This window comes from Tachysurus vachellii, chromosome 10 (genome assembly GCF_030014155.1).
Source record: "Tachysurus vachellii isolate PV-2020 chromosome 10, HZAU_Pvac_v1, whole genome shotgun sequence".
NCBI lineage: Eukaryota > Metazoa > Chordata > Actinopteri > Siluriformes > Bagridae > Tachysurus > Tachysurus vachellii.
In genome coordinates, this window is record NC_083469.1 from 19,863,442 (window position 1) to 19,885,341 (window position 21,900).

The following is a 21,900-nucleotide window of genomic DNA, read 5'->3' on the forward strand; positions in this document are numbered from 1 at the left end:
CTTTTTGGCTACAGAGTGCTTATCTTTATACAATTGGAATCTTTTGTAACGTGTAATGGCTGATTGCTTGTATCAACACATTTATTTCTGTTTTTAGGGTTTCTAAACTTTCAAGCGAAACTTGTATATAAAATTGTGCCACAGTTCCAGTGAAACCGAACTAACGGTGTGCTTCTTGGTCCACACAACAGTCACATTACCAATTTTTCAGCTGAACCAAGTTCGGTTTCATGCTAAGCTGCTAGTGTGAAAGCCTCTTATTTATTGAAACAGTATTGAATTACTGTTGTGTCAAACCATCACATTCAAAGCATGTGGCATGTTGGAAATTTGTTCAAGAGAGGAAATACCAAAGAAACACATCTGACATTACACTGGCTCACTTTCCACCTAACTCCCTGTTGCTCCAGCAGTGCTGTTCAGACTTGCACAGAGATTACATCAACACGATGTTACCGTACATCCAGTCTGTTTACAAGTGCACAGGTTAGCAGGCTGACTCAAGCCTTTGCATGATCACCGGGAGGACAAACCCCTGCTCCACGCTCAGATGCTATGACTCAGGTGTGAGCTCAGTTTCAGGAAGCTGCCAGTCATCTACAATCTAATATTGAACTACACATAAATCCTCATAAATAATCCAGTATTTCACTTCAGAAAGGTCTTAAACCAGATTACAATGAATGCACAATATCGGTGTTGCGTTCTGCTTGTTACAAAGAAACAAGGTTCAACTTTTAGTTTCCTTCCTGCATTTGGCAATGTTCAGAGTGGTGGATGGGGTGAGGCAGGAACACGCCTTACCACTGTGGTGAGAAAATGCTGAATCACACACACACACACGCACGCACACGCACACTTTGCCTATGCACATCTGTGGTATGTTACACATTGCTACATAAATATGTTAAAAAATACTAAGGTGTGTGGTCTGGACATATGACAGCAGTAATTTAACAGCAGTAACAAAGACACAAGCTTCTCGTTTCTATCAATTTACCCAATTCTGAAGAACGTCTATAAAGTTTCTTGTTTCATCACTAGAAACCTGCTGTGCTTCCCACCACCAAGCGATCCAGCTGTTCAGTTTCATCTGCTCCATATAGGCTCAGGCATGCAGTCTGACACAGTAAACACACATCAGAAGTGATAACGCTGTCTGAGAGTTGAACACCGGTCACTAGTTAAATAATAACTAAAAGCAGAACAACAACCAAAACAAGCAAAGACTCAAAGAATAGTGATATATAGTGAACAAAAGACGATAAGAATAACACCATACTGTTTAAACACTCTAGTCCTAATTATTTGTGATATTTTGACAATAATGATATGTGATAGAATAGTGATATATAGTGAAAGAATAGTGATATATAGTGAACAAAACACGATAAGAATAACACCATATTGTTTAAACACTCTGGTCCTAGTTATTTGTGATATTTTAACAATAATGATATGTGATATGTGATATAAAGTAAATTTATTAATTTACTTTAGTGTGTTTTTTTTTTTTTGCTCTAAACTGAAGACATCTGTTTTTGAGCTTAGATAAAAACAACACAAAAAAAATCCAAACTTCAGCATTTATTACCTGATTTATTACCTGTTATCTTGAGGTGTTAAACGATTGGGCTTAAGGTCAAAGGCAGGGAATATTTGGTTGCATATCCTTTCTGTAAGTGCAGCAGGATCATCAGCAAACTTCTTTCACTCATTTGTTTTGGGGGTTTCTCCCATAGGTGAATCTATCTCTCTGCTCAGTTGGGTTATGGTCTGGTTCAGTTTAATTGATGATGCTAGATTTGACTCAGTAAGGCAAGACATACACTAATAGTCATAGTTTTCCTTCCTGTACAGTTAAATAATATTTTATTGCAATTCTATTCATACAGTAGTGTATTTTTATTATGCAGACATTGTGTGTATGGCTGTGTATGTGACAAAGACACACAGTCACACTGACAGACAGACATACACACAGTCACACTGACAGACAGACCGACACGCACAGTCAGATGAACAGAGACAGACAGACAGACATGTATACCCAAGAGAGTGTACAATGTCTGTAGTCTAAATACCGTGTTACTTTTTGATGTGCATCATACATTGTTATATCTTCTTCCCAAATTGAATCGTTCCTTTCTTTACATCCCTACTAATCTTTATTTGATATGCTACTGTACTACTACGGCATTGGTATTTAATCTCTGTGTAGTTTGCATTATCAGAAGCCACAAAAAAGACAAAGCAAATTCTCTACCCACAGGAGAGTTATGCAATGTTCTACCTCTTCTTTATCTATTAAAATTTTGGTGGATGGTTTTCCAGACACACACAACCCCTACAAGCAGGCTAAACTGATCTGCTGTGCCGTACGTATGGGTAACGGATCTGTAGAGGCTTCTTCCTCTACAGTTATTATTAAAAGTGCTGTGTACTTAGTCTCTGGATTCTTCTTCAAATTTGCAACGGATTTTCTGCAACCCAAAACAAAACAAAAAACAGGCACGGTACTGTTAAGAAGTGTCTAATGATTAGCTGACGTGTTTTGAACATGGCCTTCTTAGCACGTGGCCACATTCCATCTGAGGCCAAAAACAAAATTCCTCACATCTGACAGAGGACCAATTCACATTCTTTCACAGCGAGGATGCTTTTCAGAACCTTGAGATGAAATTTTTTTTCATCTCCTCACATGAACGTCACATACAGTAATACTGAGACGGGGCAAAAAAAAATAAAATAAAATAAGAGTAGGTCAAAGCGGGAAAAGAAGAACAATAAGCAATTCTGTCCAGACATCATCAGACGGGCAAAGCTGATGTTTACTAACATGAGAAGGAAGTAGACATTGTCAGAGAAATAGACTCGCTGTATTCCAACCTGAAGGAGTATGTTTCATTGCACAAAGTCCACTGATAGCTGAGAAAGGTTCATTTCCGGTTATGGGAAGCCTTCTGACTTTCAATGGCATTTACAGACAAAATGTATGCTAAGACCGGATACTCAGGAGGTAGTAAATCTCTATATGTGAAAACATTGCAGTTTTCATTGCAGTGAGGTTCATAAATCTCAACCTCTTTGTGGAAACCTTAAGCTCATTTTAACCTCATTTCACTGCAACGTGAAATTTGAATCCTTATCACATCTTTCCTCAGTGAGCACGGAAGAAACGACTTTATCACCACGACGATCTTAGGAGGAAAAAAAAAACAAAAAACTTCCACACAACTCATTAATTATCAACTCAAGTGAAGCCAGTGTAGTATTTTGAAAGTTGAACACGTGCTTAAGCTTATATTATAGATAGATAGATGGATAGATGGATACTATATTGATCCCAAAGAATCCAGTTCGTAGATTTAAGCATCCAGTAGCAACAAACAGAGACACAGTAAAACCACCCAGACACGTGCAAATGAGGTATTTTTTTTATGTTAAATGTCCAGTAGCAGCAAGTAAATACGAGTAAACACAGATGAACGACTAAGATACTGAGTCACTACTCAGTTTTTAAGTTTCCACTTGGCCATACCTGAAAGATGTTGTACAGTCTAATAGCCAGGAGTTCCTCAATACATATAGTGAGAGAAGTGTGTTTACAATGAAAATCCCAATTAGTAGTGAATTTCAAGAACCCGGATGATGAATTTATCTGAAAATAACTGGAATTAAAAAATAAATAAATAAAAACAATAAGTGTGGAATGTTGGACACTTCATGCACTCAACAATTGTAGCTTTGCTTACGTAGTGTCTGAGGGGCAGAGCTACCAGGAGCTGACACAGGAAGAGTAAATCGGTCATAACCAACGATACTCCAGTGGACAAAACGTAAGATATAGGTGGACACCTTTTTTTTTTTTTTTTTAAAAATCAACCTACTTGTGTGATTTATGTATTTATTTCAATTCACTGTGTTCTACTAAAGCTAGCAATACAAAACAAAATGCAACAACAACAACAAAAAAACAAATGTACTGTATTCGTTTATTTGTCAGGGACAATACTCATTAATAACCAGAGAGTAAACCGTAAATGAGAGAGTTAGCCCTAATTTTCATTCCTTGTCCCTGTCCAGTGGCAACCTAGAGTTAAAATGAACTCAAGATTTAAAAAAAAAAAACAAATGACAAATTTAATTCCTACTGTTTCTGTGAAATGATTGTGTATTTTAATTTTGTTACTCATGTACAATATGCATTTCTTGAGTTCTTGTAGAAACCTTCCACAGTTATTGTAATTTGTAGGTCGGGGGGACGGGGGGGTTTACAGTACAAGTTCTCCTTTTATCCCTTTATTCTTTGCCATAAGTGTCTAGGCAATACTGTTGTACCTGCTACTGTACATTCACCTTGACTATAGTATAAACCTACAGTTATCACATTGGTGGTACAGTACATGTATGCTTTCTTTAAGAAAATGAAACTAAAGAGATTTAAAAACAAACAAACAAAAAAAACGAAAAGTACATAACCAGGTCAATAAATTAATGTTGAGTTCTCCAAGAGCCTTTTTTTTGGCTTTAATACATTAAATGAAACAAAAGATTTTCCTTTCTGTTGAATAAGACAACAGTCTGACTATATGAGATGAAATATATTCCATGAGATTTATAATCTAATATATTTTGAGATATTTTCATGAGATTAGCAAGACAACAAATCTAGCTGACAAAACACAACATAATGCAATGCATGTAAACTTTCCATGTAACTTTACCATAACAACTATTAGTTAGCTATTTAGCATGATACAGGAAAAGCAATTTGTTTATTCTAATCTATCTAACTGCACAGAATTGCACTGCGACATTTATCATAGCTGGGAGCCGTTAATTAAATTAAAACAAAAATTAATTAAAAAAGAAAAAAAAAAAAAAAAACATCCTTCATTTTAAAGCTTATTAGTTATTAACAATTGCTGGGCCTGTATCCTAAATACTCTAGATTTTGGCAGCTCAGTGGTTGAACTAATCCTAATGAGTTCAAATCCTAAGAACAGCAAGCTGCCACTTCTGGGCCCCTGAGCAAACCATCAGCTCTATAAATTAGATAAATGTAAGTTAGTCTGGATAACGGAGTCTGCCAAATGGCATAAAAAAAATGTGTAATCGTGCCATTACAAGTAAAACGTCTTTCATTTATTTCTTACCTGGTTGCCAGGTATTAGTTAAATCTACCAAAGCTGCAACTCCACTGTTCTTCTGCATGTAATATACAGCAGATTAACAATTTCGATAATTTTATTATTAATTTTCTTAAATAAATCCACTGTGTTAAAATATAAACAAGTCATGCAGCCAAAAAAGATCATGAAGATCACATTTTTTGGCTTTCCCCTGAATGGATCCTGGCTGTTTAGCTGTGAACATGCATCGAGCTTACAGTAAGAGCATGCCATGCAAATTTCATCTAGACGTGAAGGCCGGTTTTGTTCGTCTCGCCCAAATTTTCCCACACAGTCAAAACAGTAACCATGGAGCCTTCACGGAGGTCAAACGCGGAAACATCACCGGAAAACCTTGAGTAAATGATAAGGTCGCTTTAAAGAACAAATAAATAATCCAGCATCTGTTAGGATGGTGGCATAACGTACAACATCTGAAAGTTTTAGTGATCAAAAAAAAGTAGTTATTGGCCCTATAGCCTGCAGATGAAACTCTGCGTATTTAAGTATAGACAACACATTTAGACATGGATGCCAAAAATATAGAATAGCACTGGAGGAAAAAGACATTAACATACCTAGAGAGTGAGGTGAATGGAAAGAAATCTGTCTCTCTCAGGTATTAACTGTTACAGGTGAGAAATTCCAAATGTCTAACTTTAGACATGTGTAGAAGAAAAATTTCATCTTAAATATTTCCAAAAAAGGTTCTCTTTGTAAGTTACGAGTCAACTCCCAAACTTCACAGCATGAGCTATAATCTGACTAATATGTGCTGATAGAGGAGATAGTCTTGGGGAGTGGCATGATCGAGACACTCCTTTGGCACACCATTAAAACATCCCCTATAACGTCATACGTCCTCATCAAAGCTTAGACTCCGAGGCTATACAAGCTGCCACATAAAACGTATCGCTATGAAAAATTAGCCTTACCTTAGACTAGACTGCTGAAGCTGCACTCAATCCACAGACATACTTTAGCAGTAGAAACTTACTGCCCCAGACTTAGCTTTTGGATAATGCAAAAAACGTGCAAAAATCCTCATGATCTTTTCTGCAGGAAACAGGAACCCTGGGCATAGTTAACATGCACTTACAGGGAAATTTAAAGCCAGGGCATTGGCCTCATGCAAATCTCTTCCTAGCAGAGAACAGACAGTTGAGGGAACAGAGGCGGGTGCTGTCACTGTGACGGTACGGTCAACTTTCATGATGTTCTCAATGATATCTTTTACACTGATTGCTTTCCATAAGCGGGAGTCTCAAAGTATGAATTATTCTGCTAATTCCATTATGACTTTTCACATGAGAAGGAAAGGTGGAAAAATGCAGGATAGGAATAAATATAACACTTGGCTTCCATCTATCCATCCATCCATCCATCCATCCATCTTCTATACGTTTATATTTCCGCCATTTGGCAGACGCTCATAAAGAGTGACGTACAAAAGTGCTTTGAAGTCTCTATCAATGAATATATTAACACTCGTTCACTAGGTTACAGACTTACGATACCATCAACCTAAAACTTTCAGGTTTTCTTCATATACACATAATATAAGCAGGGAAAATAAGCATTAGTTGTGAGTCATCATGTATTTCAAGTATTTTCAAGTCATCCACGAAAACCCCAAACAAGCCTGTGAAAGGATAAACAACAGAAGCAACTTGACCAAAGGAAAGTAAGGGAGAAACAAACAAGAAAATGTATAGATCCCTATACAATCCGTAAATCGTATCGGTACAGAAGGTTGTCCATTGGAGGAATTAAATCCTCTTCTAAAATGTACAGGAGAGCAAATACAAAAGAGTAGCCAGCAGATATGATAGATCTGTGACACACACAATGCACTAAACTAAAAAAAAAGATTCATCTTACACAAAGAACCTGGACTCTATCCCTCAAGGCAGGGTACACCATAGACAGGGTGTCAAACCATCACAAGGCACAATTGGCAAACACACTTTCACACACACGACAGACAATTTAGAGGGTACAAGTCAAACTACAAGGCATGCCATTGGTTTGGAATGAACCCCCCAACCCTGGAGATGAGAGGCAAATGTGCTTGGGCTTCTTATGTAAAAAAAAAAAAAAAAAAAATTGTCACAGTTTAGCTGTAGCAGACCGATGGTGTGAGCAGACATTATACACACACCCAGTTTCATAAGGACAATCATTTAGCAGTCAATTTAGTAGTCATGGTATTTGGAATCTTCGAAATTTTGTACGAAAAAAGTCAACAGACGGAACCCAAACCTTCGTTGTCTTAGGCACAAACCTAATGTTTTTTTTTAAAAAAAATTGCTTTATTTAATTCAGTATGCTCATGGGCTCTGAGCTGCACCGCACCTCCGTCTAAATAAACTTGACAAAAGCTTCATAAACTACAGTAGATAAATATGGAGAACAGCAAAGAGTTTGAAAGACTCTATTAAAGAGACGTGTAAGGATTCTCACTGCTCTCTTCACTCATAGTATGGCTGATACTCTACACAATAAAATGCCATATCTTTCCTAAACCACATATCATGTTACTAGATTAACCCAAGACTAGCACTAAATGAGGCAGTTTTTTTTAAAAATTCAACTGTCTGTGTGTGAGGGCACGGTGGCTTAGCACATTCGCCTCACAACTCCAGGGTTGGGGGTTCGATTCCCGCCTCCGCCTTGTGTGTGTGGAGTTTGCATGTTCTCCCCGTGCCTCGGGGGTTTCCTCCGGGTACTCTGGTTTCCTCCCCCGGTCCAAAGACATGCAGATTGGCATCTCTGGAAAATTGTCTGTAGTGTGAGAGTGTGTGAGTGAATGAGAGTGTGTGTGTGCCCTGCGATGGGTTGGCACTCCGTCAACGGTGTATCCTGCCTTGATGCCCGATGACGCCAGAGATAGGCACAGGCTCCCCGTGACCCAAGGTAGTTCGGATAAGCGGTAGAAAATGAGTGAATGAGTGAACTGTCTGTGTCCATAAAAATTGGAATTGGAACAAAAAGCTCTAAAATACCCAATTTTATTTGAGGGGCATTTTTAATATCATATCTCATTCATTTATTCATACATTACATACATTCATACAGGAATTGGAAGTCATACTTAGGATTGTATTCCGATTTGGTATGTCAGTGCAATTCAGCCTTAATTACAGCTCGCTTTCAGACAAGAGCTTTATCTGAATTATCTGGTTAGAATTAAGAGGAAAAAGTGATGTGACCCAATTTGTCATTCATCAAGTTCATAATTTAGAGACTATACATGTCTAGGACTAAGGACAGCCGGGGCTAAGCACATATATTAGGCAGACATTCCTACGGACATCGGCCCATCAAAGAGCAATTATCGTAGACTTGCATAACATGCTTAGAAGTGAAAGAAACTAGTCTGGACATTCCATCCCATGTGCTTGCCATATGTCCCTCAAGACCACAAGTGTATCTCACTCTTTTTAAACAAACCGAGTTCACAGACCATCAAATGCCATCAATGCTAGCTCCAACTTTGACCTAGCTTTCAGTTCATTACACCACAGAACCAAATATATCTTATCTCGTTGTTATCTTCTCTGCGCAATCCCCACAATTTAAAACCGCTTAGTGTTTGCGTCTTTTCTTCTAACTTATAATTTAAAAAGATTGCAGGGCTCAGGGAGGAACAGAGCCAAATACAAGGATAGCAACAGATGGAAAATTGATGACAACAGCCAAGGGATATACATAATCTCCGAAACATCACAGAAAAACTGTGATTAGCCTGAAGGATAATTAAAAACTGTATCTTCAAATTACGTTGAGATAACCATACTGTACGTGTCATTGATAAGATGCAAGCTATTTCCCCTCACAACATGACCGGAACCCCAACCCCTCAAACAGTCCACAAAAAACACGGGTTGCCATAGCTTAATTCCTAAAAAAAAAAAAAAAAACCCCAAAACATGGTAGATTCCTTCAAGTTTCAATGCAGAATTCCAGCACAATCAGCCTAACTTTTCATAAGAACAGCAGGAGCCTATAGAGCCAATTAACCCCAATGGTATTACACAGACCTTCCTGCCCCCTTCTGAAGTACCTCTATTCAAATCTCCATTTCCTTCCAACAACATAAGCCATCTGTCAGGTGCAGAGGATGTAGAGGTGTAAGCTCATTGCAAAATGTTACCAGTGAGGCTGAAAATCCACATAAGATCCTCAGCCTGAAAGATACACCGTGCAAAGCCAGACGAGAAGTTCTGTACATTTGACCTTTTAGACACTCCACAACTTGGTCAAGGCCGCTCTCCTTAGGTTAAAAGGGTAAGTTGGACGAAATCTCCATGGCTACATGGAATGCCTCATTAAGCTAATGTTCACAATAAGTGCCTTCCCTCTCACAATAACCACCCCCAGCGTTATCAATAGCTCCTTTGCTGCGGACAAACTAGCCGGTCCTAACAAAAGTGCAATGGACTGACAGAAAGTCAAAAGCTAATCAGACTAATCCACTGTAAAGAAATGCGAGCTATTGTGATGTGGGGGGAAAAAAGTGAGAATATAATGAGAGAAGGACGGGCTGTGAGTCGGTGCAATAAAAAAAAGACAGTAAATTCCTGTCCAAAGCCCTCTTTTATTTATCATTTGTCTTTGCCAGACTGCAGCATTCATGCATGGACCATATGCTATTCTTCTCTGGTCAAAGCTGAATAGAGGAGATTTTAGGAGACCCTGAGCCTAAAGATATCCTGAGGCAGGAATGTGGTTAAAGGCTTTGGATCTTTATCATTCTGCTAAAGACATCGTCTAGATCTGGGGTCAAGTTTACTGGTGCTGAAAGGCATGGAGAAAAGTTCTATTTATCAGAAGCATCAAGATAAACCATGGTTTCGGAATATGTTGTTCAATTTCACACACACACACACACACACACACACACACACACAGAGAGAGAGAGAGAGAGAGAGAGAGAGAGAGAGAGAGAGAGAGAGAGAGAGAGAGAGAGAGAGAGAGAGGGGGAGAGAGGAAGAGAGAGAGAGGAAGAGAGAGAGAGAGAGAAAGAGAGAGGAAGAGAGAGAGAGAGAGAGAGAGAGAGAGAGGAAGAGAGAGAGAGCGCGAGAGAGAGAGAGAGAGAGAGAGAGAGAGAGAGAGAGCGAGAGAGAGAGAGCGAGAGAGGAAGAAGAGAGAGAGAGAGAGAGAGAGAGAGAGAGAGAGGGAGGAAGAGAGAGAGAGAGAGAGAGCGAGGAAGAGAGAGAGAGAGAGAGAGAGAGAGAGAGAGAGGAAGAGAGAGAGAGCGCGAGAGAGAGAGCGAGAGAGAGAGAGGAAGAGAGAGAGGGAGGGTGAGAGAGAGAGAGAGAGAGAGAGAGAGAGAGAGAGAGAGAGAGAGAGAGAGAGAGAGAGAGAGAGAGAGAGAGAGAGAGAGAGAGAGAGAGAGAGAGAGAGAGAGAGAGAGAGAGAGAGAGAGAGAGAGAGAGAGAGAGAGAGGAAGAAAGAGAGAGAGAGAGAGAGAGAGAGAGGGAGGAAGAGAGAGAGAGAGAGAGGGAGGAAGAGAAAGAGAGCGCGAGAGAGAGAGGAAGAGAGAGAGAGCGCGAGAGAGAGAGCGAGAGAGAGAGAGAGAGAGAGAGAGAGAGAGAGAGAGAGAGAGAGAGAGAGAGAGGGAGAGGGAGAGAGAGGGAGGAAGAGAGAGAGAGCACGAGAGAGAGAGAGAGAGAGCGCGAGAGAGAGAGCGAGAGAGAGAGCGAGAGAGAGAGAGGAAGAGAGAGAGAGCGAGAGCGAGAGAGAGAGAGAGAGAGAGAGAGAGAGAGAGAGAGAGAGAGAGAGAGAGAGAGAGAGAGGGAGAGAGAGGGAGGGTGAGAGAGAGAGAGAGAGAGAGAGAGAGAGAGAGATAGAGGAAGAGAGAGAGAGAGAGAGGGAGGAAGAGAGAGAGAGCGCGAGAGAGAGGAAGAGAGAGAGAGCGCGAGAGAGAGAGCGAGAGAGAGAGAGGAAGAGAGAGAGAGCGAGAGAGCGAGAGAGAGCGAGAGAGAGCGAGAGAGAGAGAGAGAGAGGGAGGAAGAGAGAGAGAGAGAGAGAGAAGCCACTTTCATTACTTTACCATAACTACACTAATCTAGTATACACTATATGCTCTACAGATTAGACAAGGCTACCTGGACTAAAAGCTCATCTATTCAACATAACTGCTAAAAACTATGAATCAGTCTGATCAGGAACTTTTTTCCTTCATTTTAACCAAAGGCAAATATCTGCATTCTTTCTTCAGCGTCTTTCCCGAAGCCCAGCATTTCCATCTACCATCTCAACCTGTCATTTATTAATCCGAGAACAATGCCTGGTGAATTCAGAGATGGTGCTGAATGACCCTCTCTTCACTCTCTGATCCCAGGCTCTTCTCGACCCCTGCTGATGGAACAGGAGAGAGGAGATGGAGCAGGTGACATACAGTACTGTATTGGCATTCTTCTACAAGTGGTACAACAGTACCGGTGCCAAGCACATTCAGGAGCCAGCCAAAAGAAAGACTTACTGATGGATGCTATCCGACAAGTAAAAAAGGCTGGGTCCATTAATATTTCCACTCCAAAAAGAAAATTCCACTCTGGCGGTAGAACCTGGTATTCAGACATTGTTGTACTCTGAATGTGGAGATTAATCAGTGCATTCAAAGCCACAAATGCGAAAGCACGCCAGACTTCTAGCTTTTCCTACATAATCAGATGCTTCATGGTCAGTAAACCTTGTCAGAACTGCCCATTTTCAGTTTGACTGACAAAATGCTTTTTTTTACTGTGATTATATACAGGTTTAAGAAGCTCACTGTGTCAGTGTTCAAAACTTTGTTGTTTTCATTCAGAGAATGGACCTTCAAACACATCCAGAATAGCTGAGGCTGGGATTATACAGTAAGGGTTTACAGTTTAGTCGGAAACAGAGCATGGATTTCATGAAATCTTGATCATATTTACACGGTCATGTGGACAAGAAAGCAATAGTTTCAACAACACGCGTGTAACATGAGTTGCAGGGGAATATGTGAGACACACAAGAGCTGAAGCATCTTATTCAGATATGGGGAGAAGAACAAATATTAAACAACACTGAGAAGGATGGAGATGTATAATAGAACCAAAAAAAAAACTTAAATAAATAACAAAAAAATATAGTTGTGTTATGTTCTCCAAGAGTGTTTGTGATGATGTAAGATGCACACAAATGCACCAGGGTTCGACAGAATCAAACGCTCTAATGTGACCAATGGGAACCGAGAACAATCCCATTTGGAGGATTAGGTTCAGAGCAAACGTGCCGAGTGTGAAAGCCACCCCCGTGCTATAGATTTGCTATATTCTATGAGGCTTATACTGTCATTAGTATTAATGGTGTCAATCTTTAAAAAAAAAAAAAACATAAAAATGTTAGAACTTATAATACAAGAACTTACCTTCACCCATTGAGACCTGATGATGGCTGTGATGAGACTCCTCTGGCATGTCCCTCAGGCTTTAGGCACTGCAACATGAAAAAACATAAATGAAAACTTGTTTTTTTTAGACAGATGTTTGAAGATGCTATCTGGCACCTGGAGTCATAACAAGACAAGACAAAAACGACAGGAATCTGAGGAGAACGTCACTAGTGTGAGTCAGAGGTGAATCAGCTTTGCTGTTGTTGCGAGTGATTTGGCCAATCGTTTTATTACAGACCAAATCAGGTGATAGTATCCATACTGGTACCAGAAAGCCCATACTTGTTTAGGGTCCCGGTAACAGTAAGCAAGCAATCCAATGATCCTAGAGATCCACAGACTATAGGAGTTTGCACACTAAAGGCATGTTTATCTGCACAAATGTACCTTCGATTTGGTCTGGAGTGTAATAGGCTTTCCCAATCTTGCCTGAACGGTACCATGATCTGTCCCGGCAAGTCACAGTATCTTCATAATATACGACCTCACCCTAGAAGCTACAGTACATAATAATAAACACTAGCAAGTTTTTCTTCTCTTCCATCCAAAACTTTTAATGCAACTTCAATCGAAGAATTTGGACAAGATTAGTCCTTCCATGCAGACCTTATTTCATGGCTCAAGCACTCAGATCCATGAAGTTAACCCAGAGCCATGCATTCCAGCTGCCCCCTGCTTTTGCCCTCCGTTCTGAGGGAAATGGCTATGGAGTGTTATCGGCCTGGGAGAGGGGAAATTCCTGCCATTCCAGTGCAACAGAATAAATCAGTGTTCTGTGTAAGCTTGTGCCAGCCACTTGCCACCTCACTGTATATATGCCAGTGGGCAGAGAAAAGCCAGTGGGCTGGACTGAATAGATCAGTGGTGGTGTGCAGATTCGAACAAAAGCTGAAGCAAAGAAAGTAATGCTTCCTCATATAGACTTGCATTGATAACATGTATAGCACAGTCCTTGATTTAAAAATAAATAAATAAATAAAAAATTAACTCACAGGAGAATCCTGGCTATTGACCGAAACGTACACTTCTGAAGCGTGTATTAATTATTAACTAAATCTCACCTTGAAAGCTACAACAACATAGAAAAACACAAAACCTTTCAGACAAGCTATGAACAACGTTCATAATGTTAACAATGTTAGTATGGATGAGCTGGAATAAGAACGCACACACGGATGAATGGATAACGGATACAAATATAAATAAATAAATAAATAAATCATTCCGAATGCAAGCTCTAAATGTTAATCAGACTGTGGAGTATCACGCTGTGTAAACAGCCAAAGTTAAATGTACGTATCTAATCTTAACGTATCTTTGGCAAAACAAAAAAAAAAAAGCAGCTCCAAAACAGAAAGTCTCAATGTCAAAGGCAGGAAATGAAAGTTTCTGCATTTTCCACATCAATAATGAACCTTAATAATGAAAACAAATTAGTTGTTTGAATGAAGTTAGATTAATTACTTAGAAAGGGCTCACATACGCCTTTCCTGTTTTTCCGGTGAGCCTCTGCCTTTCGAACGGGAACGAGTTCAAAGACCACAGCAGCAAGAATTCTTCAGGGATTAAGTTCGGCATTGTTCCTCAGTGTAATCACCCAGCTCGACAACCTGCTGCACCAAAACCATGGGCCACGAGAGGGTCAGCAATTATCTCTCAGTGGCTGAGTGGAGCTCTCTGTGTGTGTGTGTGTGTGTGTGTGTGTGTGTGTGTGTTTTACACTCATCAATACCAAACACATTCAGGTAAATGGCTAAACTACATACATTCACCTTACACTAACAGATTGAAGTAGAGCTTCTACATCTCAGTAACTTGTATAGTAATCAGACTAGACTTTGAAATAGTGCAGAAAAGGAGCTGAAGTCCCTTTAAATGGTGTTTACGGCCTGACCCCAGGACAACTCCTCCATAAATATGCAGGGGGCAGGTCACAATGTGTCCAGGGCTATTTATGCTATTGTGAAACATGCACAAAAAGGGAACGACTAGTTTTTATTGCTACTCAAAAGTGTAGCTTTAAGTTTCACTAGTGAAACTTTTCATTTCTAATAATAATTTTGTTATTTAAAGATTATATAAACTATAATGAACTACTTAGCAGTTATTGCTCGCACTCTCCCTCACCCGCGCACACTCTCCCTCACCCGCGCACACTCTCCCTCACCCGCGCACACTCTCCCTCACCCGCGCACACTCTCCCTCACCCGCGCACACTCTCCCTCACCCGCGCACACTCTCCCTCACCCGCGCACACTCTCCCTCACCCGCGCACACTCTCCCTCGCTTGCGCACACTCTCCCTCGCTTGCGCACACTCTCCCTCGCTTGCGCACACTCTCCCTCGCTTGCGCACACTCTCCCTCGCTTGCGCACACTCTCCCTCGCTTGCGCACACTCTCCCTCGCTTGCGCTCACTCTCGCTCGCGCTCACTCACTCGCGCTCACTCACTCGCGCTCACTCACTCGCGCTCACTCACTCGCGCTCACTCACTCGCGCTCACTCACTCGCGCTCACTCAAAAATAATGTCAAATTCTGACAGGAAACAAGTCAACTATAGTGAAGAGGAAACAGTTTTATTGTTACAGTTATGGTCAGAAAAGTCGGCTCAGGACAAGCTGGATGGCACAGTCAGAAATAATAAGCGTATTTAAGGAAATAACTAATTAATGAAAGCTGTTCATCAACAAACGCCTGGTCAAATACATGACAAACAAAGAGGCCAAGGAGGATTTATGTGGTAAACGTGTCACAAAAGCATGAGGCAAGCGTGAGACAAGTCTGCACTTAAACCCGATGGTATTCTATGTTTATCCAAACACGGATATGAAAGATTCGTGGGATAGATTATGAAAAACTAGGATTCTTTGGTAAAGTATGAGCTTTTTTTTCTTTTGAAAAGAATAGAAAATATTAAACTATATTAAATATCTGATCAAACATGTATTATATTATATTATAAATAACAACAATGAAGCGGTCACTGCTCATAAACATCTCTCTCCTGGTAAAAACTCTCTCCATTAAAAGCCAAGATTCAACTCAATACGTCTCAATCAGCTCAGTTCAGTAGTCAGAGCACTGATCAGGGGCTGTCTGTCTGTCTGTCTGTCGGTCGGCCCGGGCCGGCCCGTCCCTCCCTTTCGGCCGGCCCGTCCCTCCCTGTCTCTCTGTCGGCCTGCCTGTGTCCGTCTCTCTCTGTCGGCCTGCCTGTGTCCGTCTCTCTCTGTCGGCCTGCCTGTGTCCGTCTCTCTCTGTCGGCCTGCCTGTGTCCGTCTCTCTCTGTCGGCCTGCCTGTGTCCGTCTCTCTCTGTCGGCGGGCCTGTGTCCGTCTCTCTCTGTCGGCCTGTGTCCGTCTCTCTCTGTCGGCCTGTGTCCGTCTCTCTCTGTCGGCCTGCCTGTGTCCGTCTCTCTCTGTCGGCCTGCCTGTGTCCGTCTCTCTCTGTCGGCCTGCCTGTGTCCGTCTCTCTCTGTCGGCCTGCCTGTGTCCGTCTCTCTCTGTCGGCCTGCCTGTGTCCGTCTCTCTCTGTCGGCCGGCCTGTGTCCGTCTCTCTCTGTCGGCCGGCCTGTGTCCGTCTCTCTCTGTCGGCCGGCCTGTGTCCGTCTCTCTCTGTCGGCCGGCCTGTGTCCGTCTCTCTCTGTCGGCCGGCCTGTGTCCGTCTCTCTCTGTCGGCCTGCCTGTGTCCGTCTCTCTCTGTCGGCCTGCCTGTGTCCGTCTCTCTCTGTCGGCCTGTGTCCGTCTCTCTCTGTCGGCCTGTGTCCGTCTCTCTCTGTCGGCCTGTGTCCGTCTCTCTCTGTCGGCCTGTGTCCGTCTCTCTCTGTCGGTCTGCCTGTGTCCGTCTCTCTCTGTCGGTCTGCCTGTGTCCGTCTCTCTCTGTCGGTCTGAATCGCAAATACCTTTCAGCTCATTGCAACATTGACTCTGCTAAAAAAAAAAAAAATCCCACAATGCACCAATGAACTCTAAGCCAATTTCGTCTACAAATGTAAGCAGCTTGTTATGGTTGTTATAGCGCTCAAATGATTACTCACTTCAGTCGTTTTGCAACTTTATTTCATATTCTGCATTCAGGTTTGTTTCCCTTTAATGGCCTTTAAGTTTTAGGGGCAAAAAAAGTCTTCAGTGTCTCAATGTGTAGTGAGCCAGAGTCCTTAATGGTGCCTGTGTGTAGATGATGTACTGGTTCACAACCAAGAGTTGATTGAGACGCACCCTAGGAAAACACCACATTGCACACACACACACACACACACAACTACCCAGCTGGCACCTAGTCAACTGCAGCTAGGGAGCATTTGTTCCTCCAGCTGATAAAACATGCTAGCCACTACATGACCTGTGAAACGAAAGCCATAAAAAACACAACTAAGCTCGTGGATATCAAGGACATGTTTTCTAATTAGAGACAGATGAAGTAACTGATCTCTTCTACAGGTTGTAACAGTTGTTTCTCCCGATTTCTAAGCAGCTTCGACAGAAACAGTTGCCGTTTTTCAATCAGCTCATCAGATAATCCTTCAGTATGACAATAAGAAAAGCACCAGATATGATGGGTTTGTTTACTGAGCCTGGACAAATCAGACCTAAAGAGACCTTATTCTTCTGCTATTAAGGTTTGTGACATGCTGGTATTAAGGTTTGTGACATGCTGTTCCTGGAGCAATAAAAGCTTCCCAAAAGAGCAAGAATGAGCTCTGCAAAATAGTCGATCCTAATTATCTGCCTAACATGAGAAGAATGTTAAGTATCTGCCTTTGTTGCCCAAGTCTGAGCATTTGTGAAAGAAAGACTCCCAAGGGAGCTTTTTATCTACAAAGAAATGTTTTAGATAAGAAATCAGACATACGGTGTTGAAGAAAACATAAGTAAAATTATGGAAATATATCAAGAAAGGAATGATGTTCATCATGTTGGGTAACTATGCTGAAATATTTTGTTTTGCTTGTGAAGGTCCGTGAAGGAAGGAAGTGACATCACAACACGACCATAAAAAAATAAATAAATACATTTAAAAATCGCAAGCCTGATAAAAAGGTACATGGTGATTAATGAACGAATCAAAATCAAGTGAATCATCTTAAGGCAGGTCATAGAGAAACCCACGTATAGTGTATGCAAATTGTCATTTATTAGAGTTAAAAACACACTAAGTAACACTAGAAAGCTTCTCTCGGAAAGCGAGCGACAATTACTTCCTCAATTAAAACACGTCAGACAGCCAAACAAACCCAGCATCTGTGCCGCACCAAAAATAGCCCTTTTGACAGACTCATTTCTTCCGCTTTACCGAGGACACAAGTGGACCCATGGGATCAGTGGCGTACTCCACAGGTCTCTGAGGATAACACAAACCCGGTCACATAATCACCCATCTCTAGAGAAGCACCACAACGAGATCTCGTTCAAAGTCGTTTATAGTCCATTTTGACCTTGTTCTTACTTCAGACATCAGACCCTCTTTTTCACCAGAGAAAATTCCTCTTCCCACACAGTTACACAATATAAGAGGAGTGTCCGTTTTCTCACATTTTCTCTTTGGCAGCTCGACTCCGACACAGCTCAGCTGCTCGCCGTCTGTCCAAACTCGGAGGGAAGTGACAAAACCCGCCATCAAACACTCCCAACCACACTTTTTCTCACACACACACACTATGGCTCCAATCACACTAGCACATACAGTAAGTTCCCTTTCAGGCTTCAGCACAACACAAACCAAACAACCCAATGCAAACACTGCCTAATTAATCCATCGCCTGAAGCACAAGGACAAATACAAGACAGACCAATCAAGATATACAATGTCCTAGGAACTTTTTCAGACCATGTGACACAATTGGGAAAAATTTTGTTTTCACAAAAAAATCCATACAATCCTATAGACAAACAGCAACAATGGCTACACAACACACACTCCTGCAACCTGGGCTGTATTCTCTAATGGGTTAATGATCATTTCCTGCTGTGATCTTCGAGATTAAAACCCTGCAGCACAATCTGAAATAGTCCCAGAACCATTAGGCCTTGCCGGCATGGTTAAGGCTGGAAAGTCTATTAAAAGATACCTTACAGAAATGTTGGCACATCATGCATGCAAAAGAAAGGAACTGACCTTGAGCTCAGTCCAGCATACCACAGGCATTTCAGCCTATTTTCTGTAGACGTTTTGCTTTCTTTCAAGAAAAGTCTATATACATTTATAGATATTTCTATATTTAAAGCCAGAATGTAGATGTAAAAGTCTACATCACTTAACACGATGGTTAAAACTGATTTTTACTTTTTTAATTAGGATTTTTTTTTACTCATTGCATGAAAAGAAGGCGCAAATACTAAACCTAAACCTTTATTTTTAGTCCAAATCAAGCGCAAAAATGTCCACTATAGACCAAAGTGCAGTGTATAAACACAAACACTGACACTAAAATCGTTTCACGGTAAATTCTGATCTCAATCCTGGACTTTCAAACATGTGTTCTACACGGTTTCATTTTCGACCACAACTCTGGCAAGGAAACAGTATTTCAGACCTGTGAAGCCAGGGGAATTTTAAGGTAGACAAGGTCAAAGCAAAAACACTCGGTCTGCAGTTTTTCTTTGTTTTGTTTTTTTTGTAACAGCTGGGTCCAATTACACTCGTTTTAACCAGCAGAACTCACATCTACAAATCTTCCGTCTGTCAAAACTAGAAGACAGAAAACACACAATGAGTGTAAAATGAAAACAAATTAATCAGTTAGGAAGATCTCTCTCTCTCTCTCTCTCTCTCTCTCTCTGTCTCTCTCTCTCTCTCTCTCTGTCTGTCACTCTCTGTCTGTCTGTCACGCCGCAATATAGAGTTCATTGTGGAGAATGATCACATTCTATAACCGTTTGTGTTACTGTCAAGTCTTTCCATAAAAAGCATGAAGCAGAGAAGCATGTGCCATTTTCTGCAAGGTACAGAAGAATAATCTCAATACAACAACACATTTCTATTGTAATCCGGGAACAGGGAGGAGTATATAATCGTTGTAACTGCTAAGTCTAAAGTAAATAAAAGGCTACCAGACCTGCCACATTAATCCAAGGCCGTGAACGAAGGCATTTATCCCACATCCTATAAACCATACCAAAGAAATTCCTTCCTATGGACTAATTAAACATCTGTTCAAACTTAGTGAAAGTTTTAAACACTATAAAAAAAAAAGCTTGTTTAAGTTCTTCACCTTACTGGAATCCCAATGAAAAAAAAAAAAAACGCATTGCTTTTGTGGAGGAGTAAGTGAAAGAGTGACAAGCTAAGGATGTTTGGTATGTGTATGCTGGGATTTATATAGCAAATCAATACGTGTAAACTCTGATCCAGACCAAAGTTCTGCAGTAAGAGAAACTGCAAAGTAAACATATCAGTTCCGTCACTCCCGTCATTGCCAAATGTGTGTGAATGTTCTCTAGAGTCTGGGTTCCGTGTCTGATAACGCATGTGAGATGAAACCTTGGTTTTTGTTAAACATTTTTTATTTAAGTTAATGACACCACACTACAGTGAGCTTCTCGTCAGCATGCAGCAGGGATACTTTCACCCTGATGCTGCAAGTATACACACACAGTGAAGTAACAAGGATCACACCAGGATTTGTGGATTTGTAGCATATCTACATCATGCAGTCTGATGCTGGGGATGTTAAGCCTAGTGGTTAAGATGTTAGATTACTGTTCAGAAGGTCATGAGTTTGAATCCCAGATCCACCAAGCTGCCACTGCTGGACCCCTGAACAAGGCCCTTAACCCTCAATTGTATAAATTGAAATAAATTACCATCTGAATCTAAATGGCAGAAATGTAAATGCTATGTGATCATCCTTTTCCCACAAAGCAAAATAAACATGCACATCACTGAAAAAAGTCTTGTGTTATCTTATCATAACAGTATCTTAGGTATTAGCTTCATATACGGGCAGCATGTTGAAGACAAAAAGTCACACAATGCTTATATGTTTAAAACAAACAAAACAAACAAACAAACAAACAAAAACACTAATGTGTCCCAGGATGAAAAAGAACTAAACTGCTGTAATTTTTTTTTGCATCTTTTATCCTGTGTATCTATTAACTAGAAAGGTGTGCACTTGGTTACAGGTATATTGTAGCAGCTGGTATTAAGGTTTACAGGACAAAGTAAACACAAAGGTCTCGCGCTGTTCTGCTGTTCTGTGTAGTTTTGACGTTTTGTTGTCATTTGCAAAAAGTATGAAAGGTTGTAAAAGTTTTGGCGTAAAGAAGAAGAAACAACAACAACAACAACAACAATATTTCCTTTGGGGAAACTTTCAAACAAGTTTGTGTAGCTTAAGGAAGCAGGTCGCGCACATTCATTAACTGTCCTTAATTAGTTAGTTAGTTAATTAATTAATTAATTAATTACTTAATGAACGCAGTGTAACACACTTACCGCACACACGTCGGGTTCTTCACACTAAACACACTGGATCTTATTCAGGACGGATCTCTGCGCAGAAATGCATCACTTCAGATCCGTTCGGCAGGAAATCGACGACTACATCCCGCATGTGGAGGACAACACAACTTCACTATAACACCGCTTCACTTCCCTTCACTACACTACACACTTCTGTAATTACTCAAGGCGCAGGATACAGAAAGCCCCGCCCACACATGACGTCACCGCGCAGCTTAGCCTGGAAAGGGGGCGTGTCAATCAGAGAGCGCGTTTACACGCCAAAGACATTCCTCGCTTTCCGCTAGCTATTGTTCATTATTCCATGTGGCAAGATCATTTGTTCTAAGTTGTTGAAAGTAAATACTAAACAGCATTTATTTCGTATTATCAGGCTTTCACACGTGGTTTTACGTTTCATGTCTGTGCATATTATTATAACGGTGTCCTGGAGAGTTTCATCTGGTGCAGTGAGAAAAAACCTTCCCATATTTTCCTCATATGATTAAATATTACTCACATCATCACAGGAGGACCCAATATATATATATATATATTATATATTATATATATATATATATATATATATATATATATACACACACACACACACACACACACACACACACTCACACGAAATGAAAATCCTGGAAATTGTCAGGGGTTCCTAAACTTTTGCATACGACTGTGTGTATATGTGTGTGTACACATATACACACAGTCGTATGCAAAAGTTTAGGAACCCCTGACAATTTCCAGGATTTTCATTTATAAATATTTGGGCGTTTAGATCAGCAATTTCATTTTGATCTATCAAAGAACTGAAGGACACAGTAATATTTCAGTAGAGAAATAAGG

The 21,900-nt window shown here is 40.8% G+C and overlaps 1 protein-coding gene across 3 annotated transcripts in view; it reads right to left on the bottom strand.

Moving 5' to 3' along the window:
• Positions 1–21,229, bottom strand: part of LOC132852767 (pleckstrin homology domain-containing family G member 3) — a 46,767-nt gene extending 25,538 nt beyond the window's left edge. For 2 of the 3 annotated variants that reach the window (XM_060880181.1, XM_060880179.1), the window contains exons 1-2: positions 21,037–21,229; positions 12,580–12,647 (exon numbers count right to left, since the gene is read on the bottom strand). In XM_060880181.1, the coding sequence (XP_060736164.1) occupies positions 12,580–12,628 (49 nt within the window). In that variant the 5' untranslated portion in view covers positions 12,629–12,647; positions 21,037–21,229. Of the gene's footprint in view, positions 1–12,579; positions 12,648–19,654; positions 19,801–21,036 lie in introns of those variants that run through there. The other variant, XM_060880180.1, reaches the window with a different exon arrangement.
• Positions 21,230–21,900: the final 671 nt, after the last annotated feature.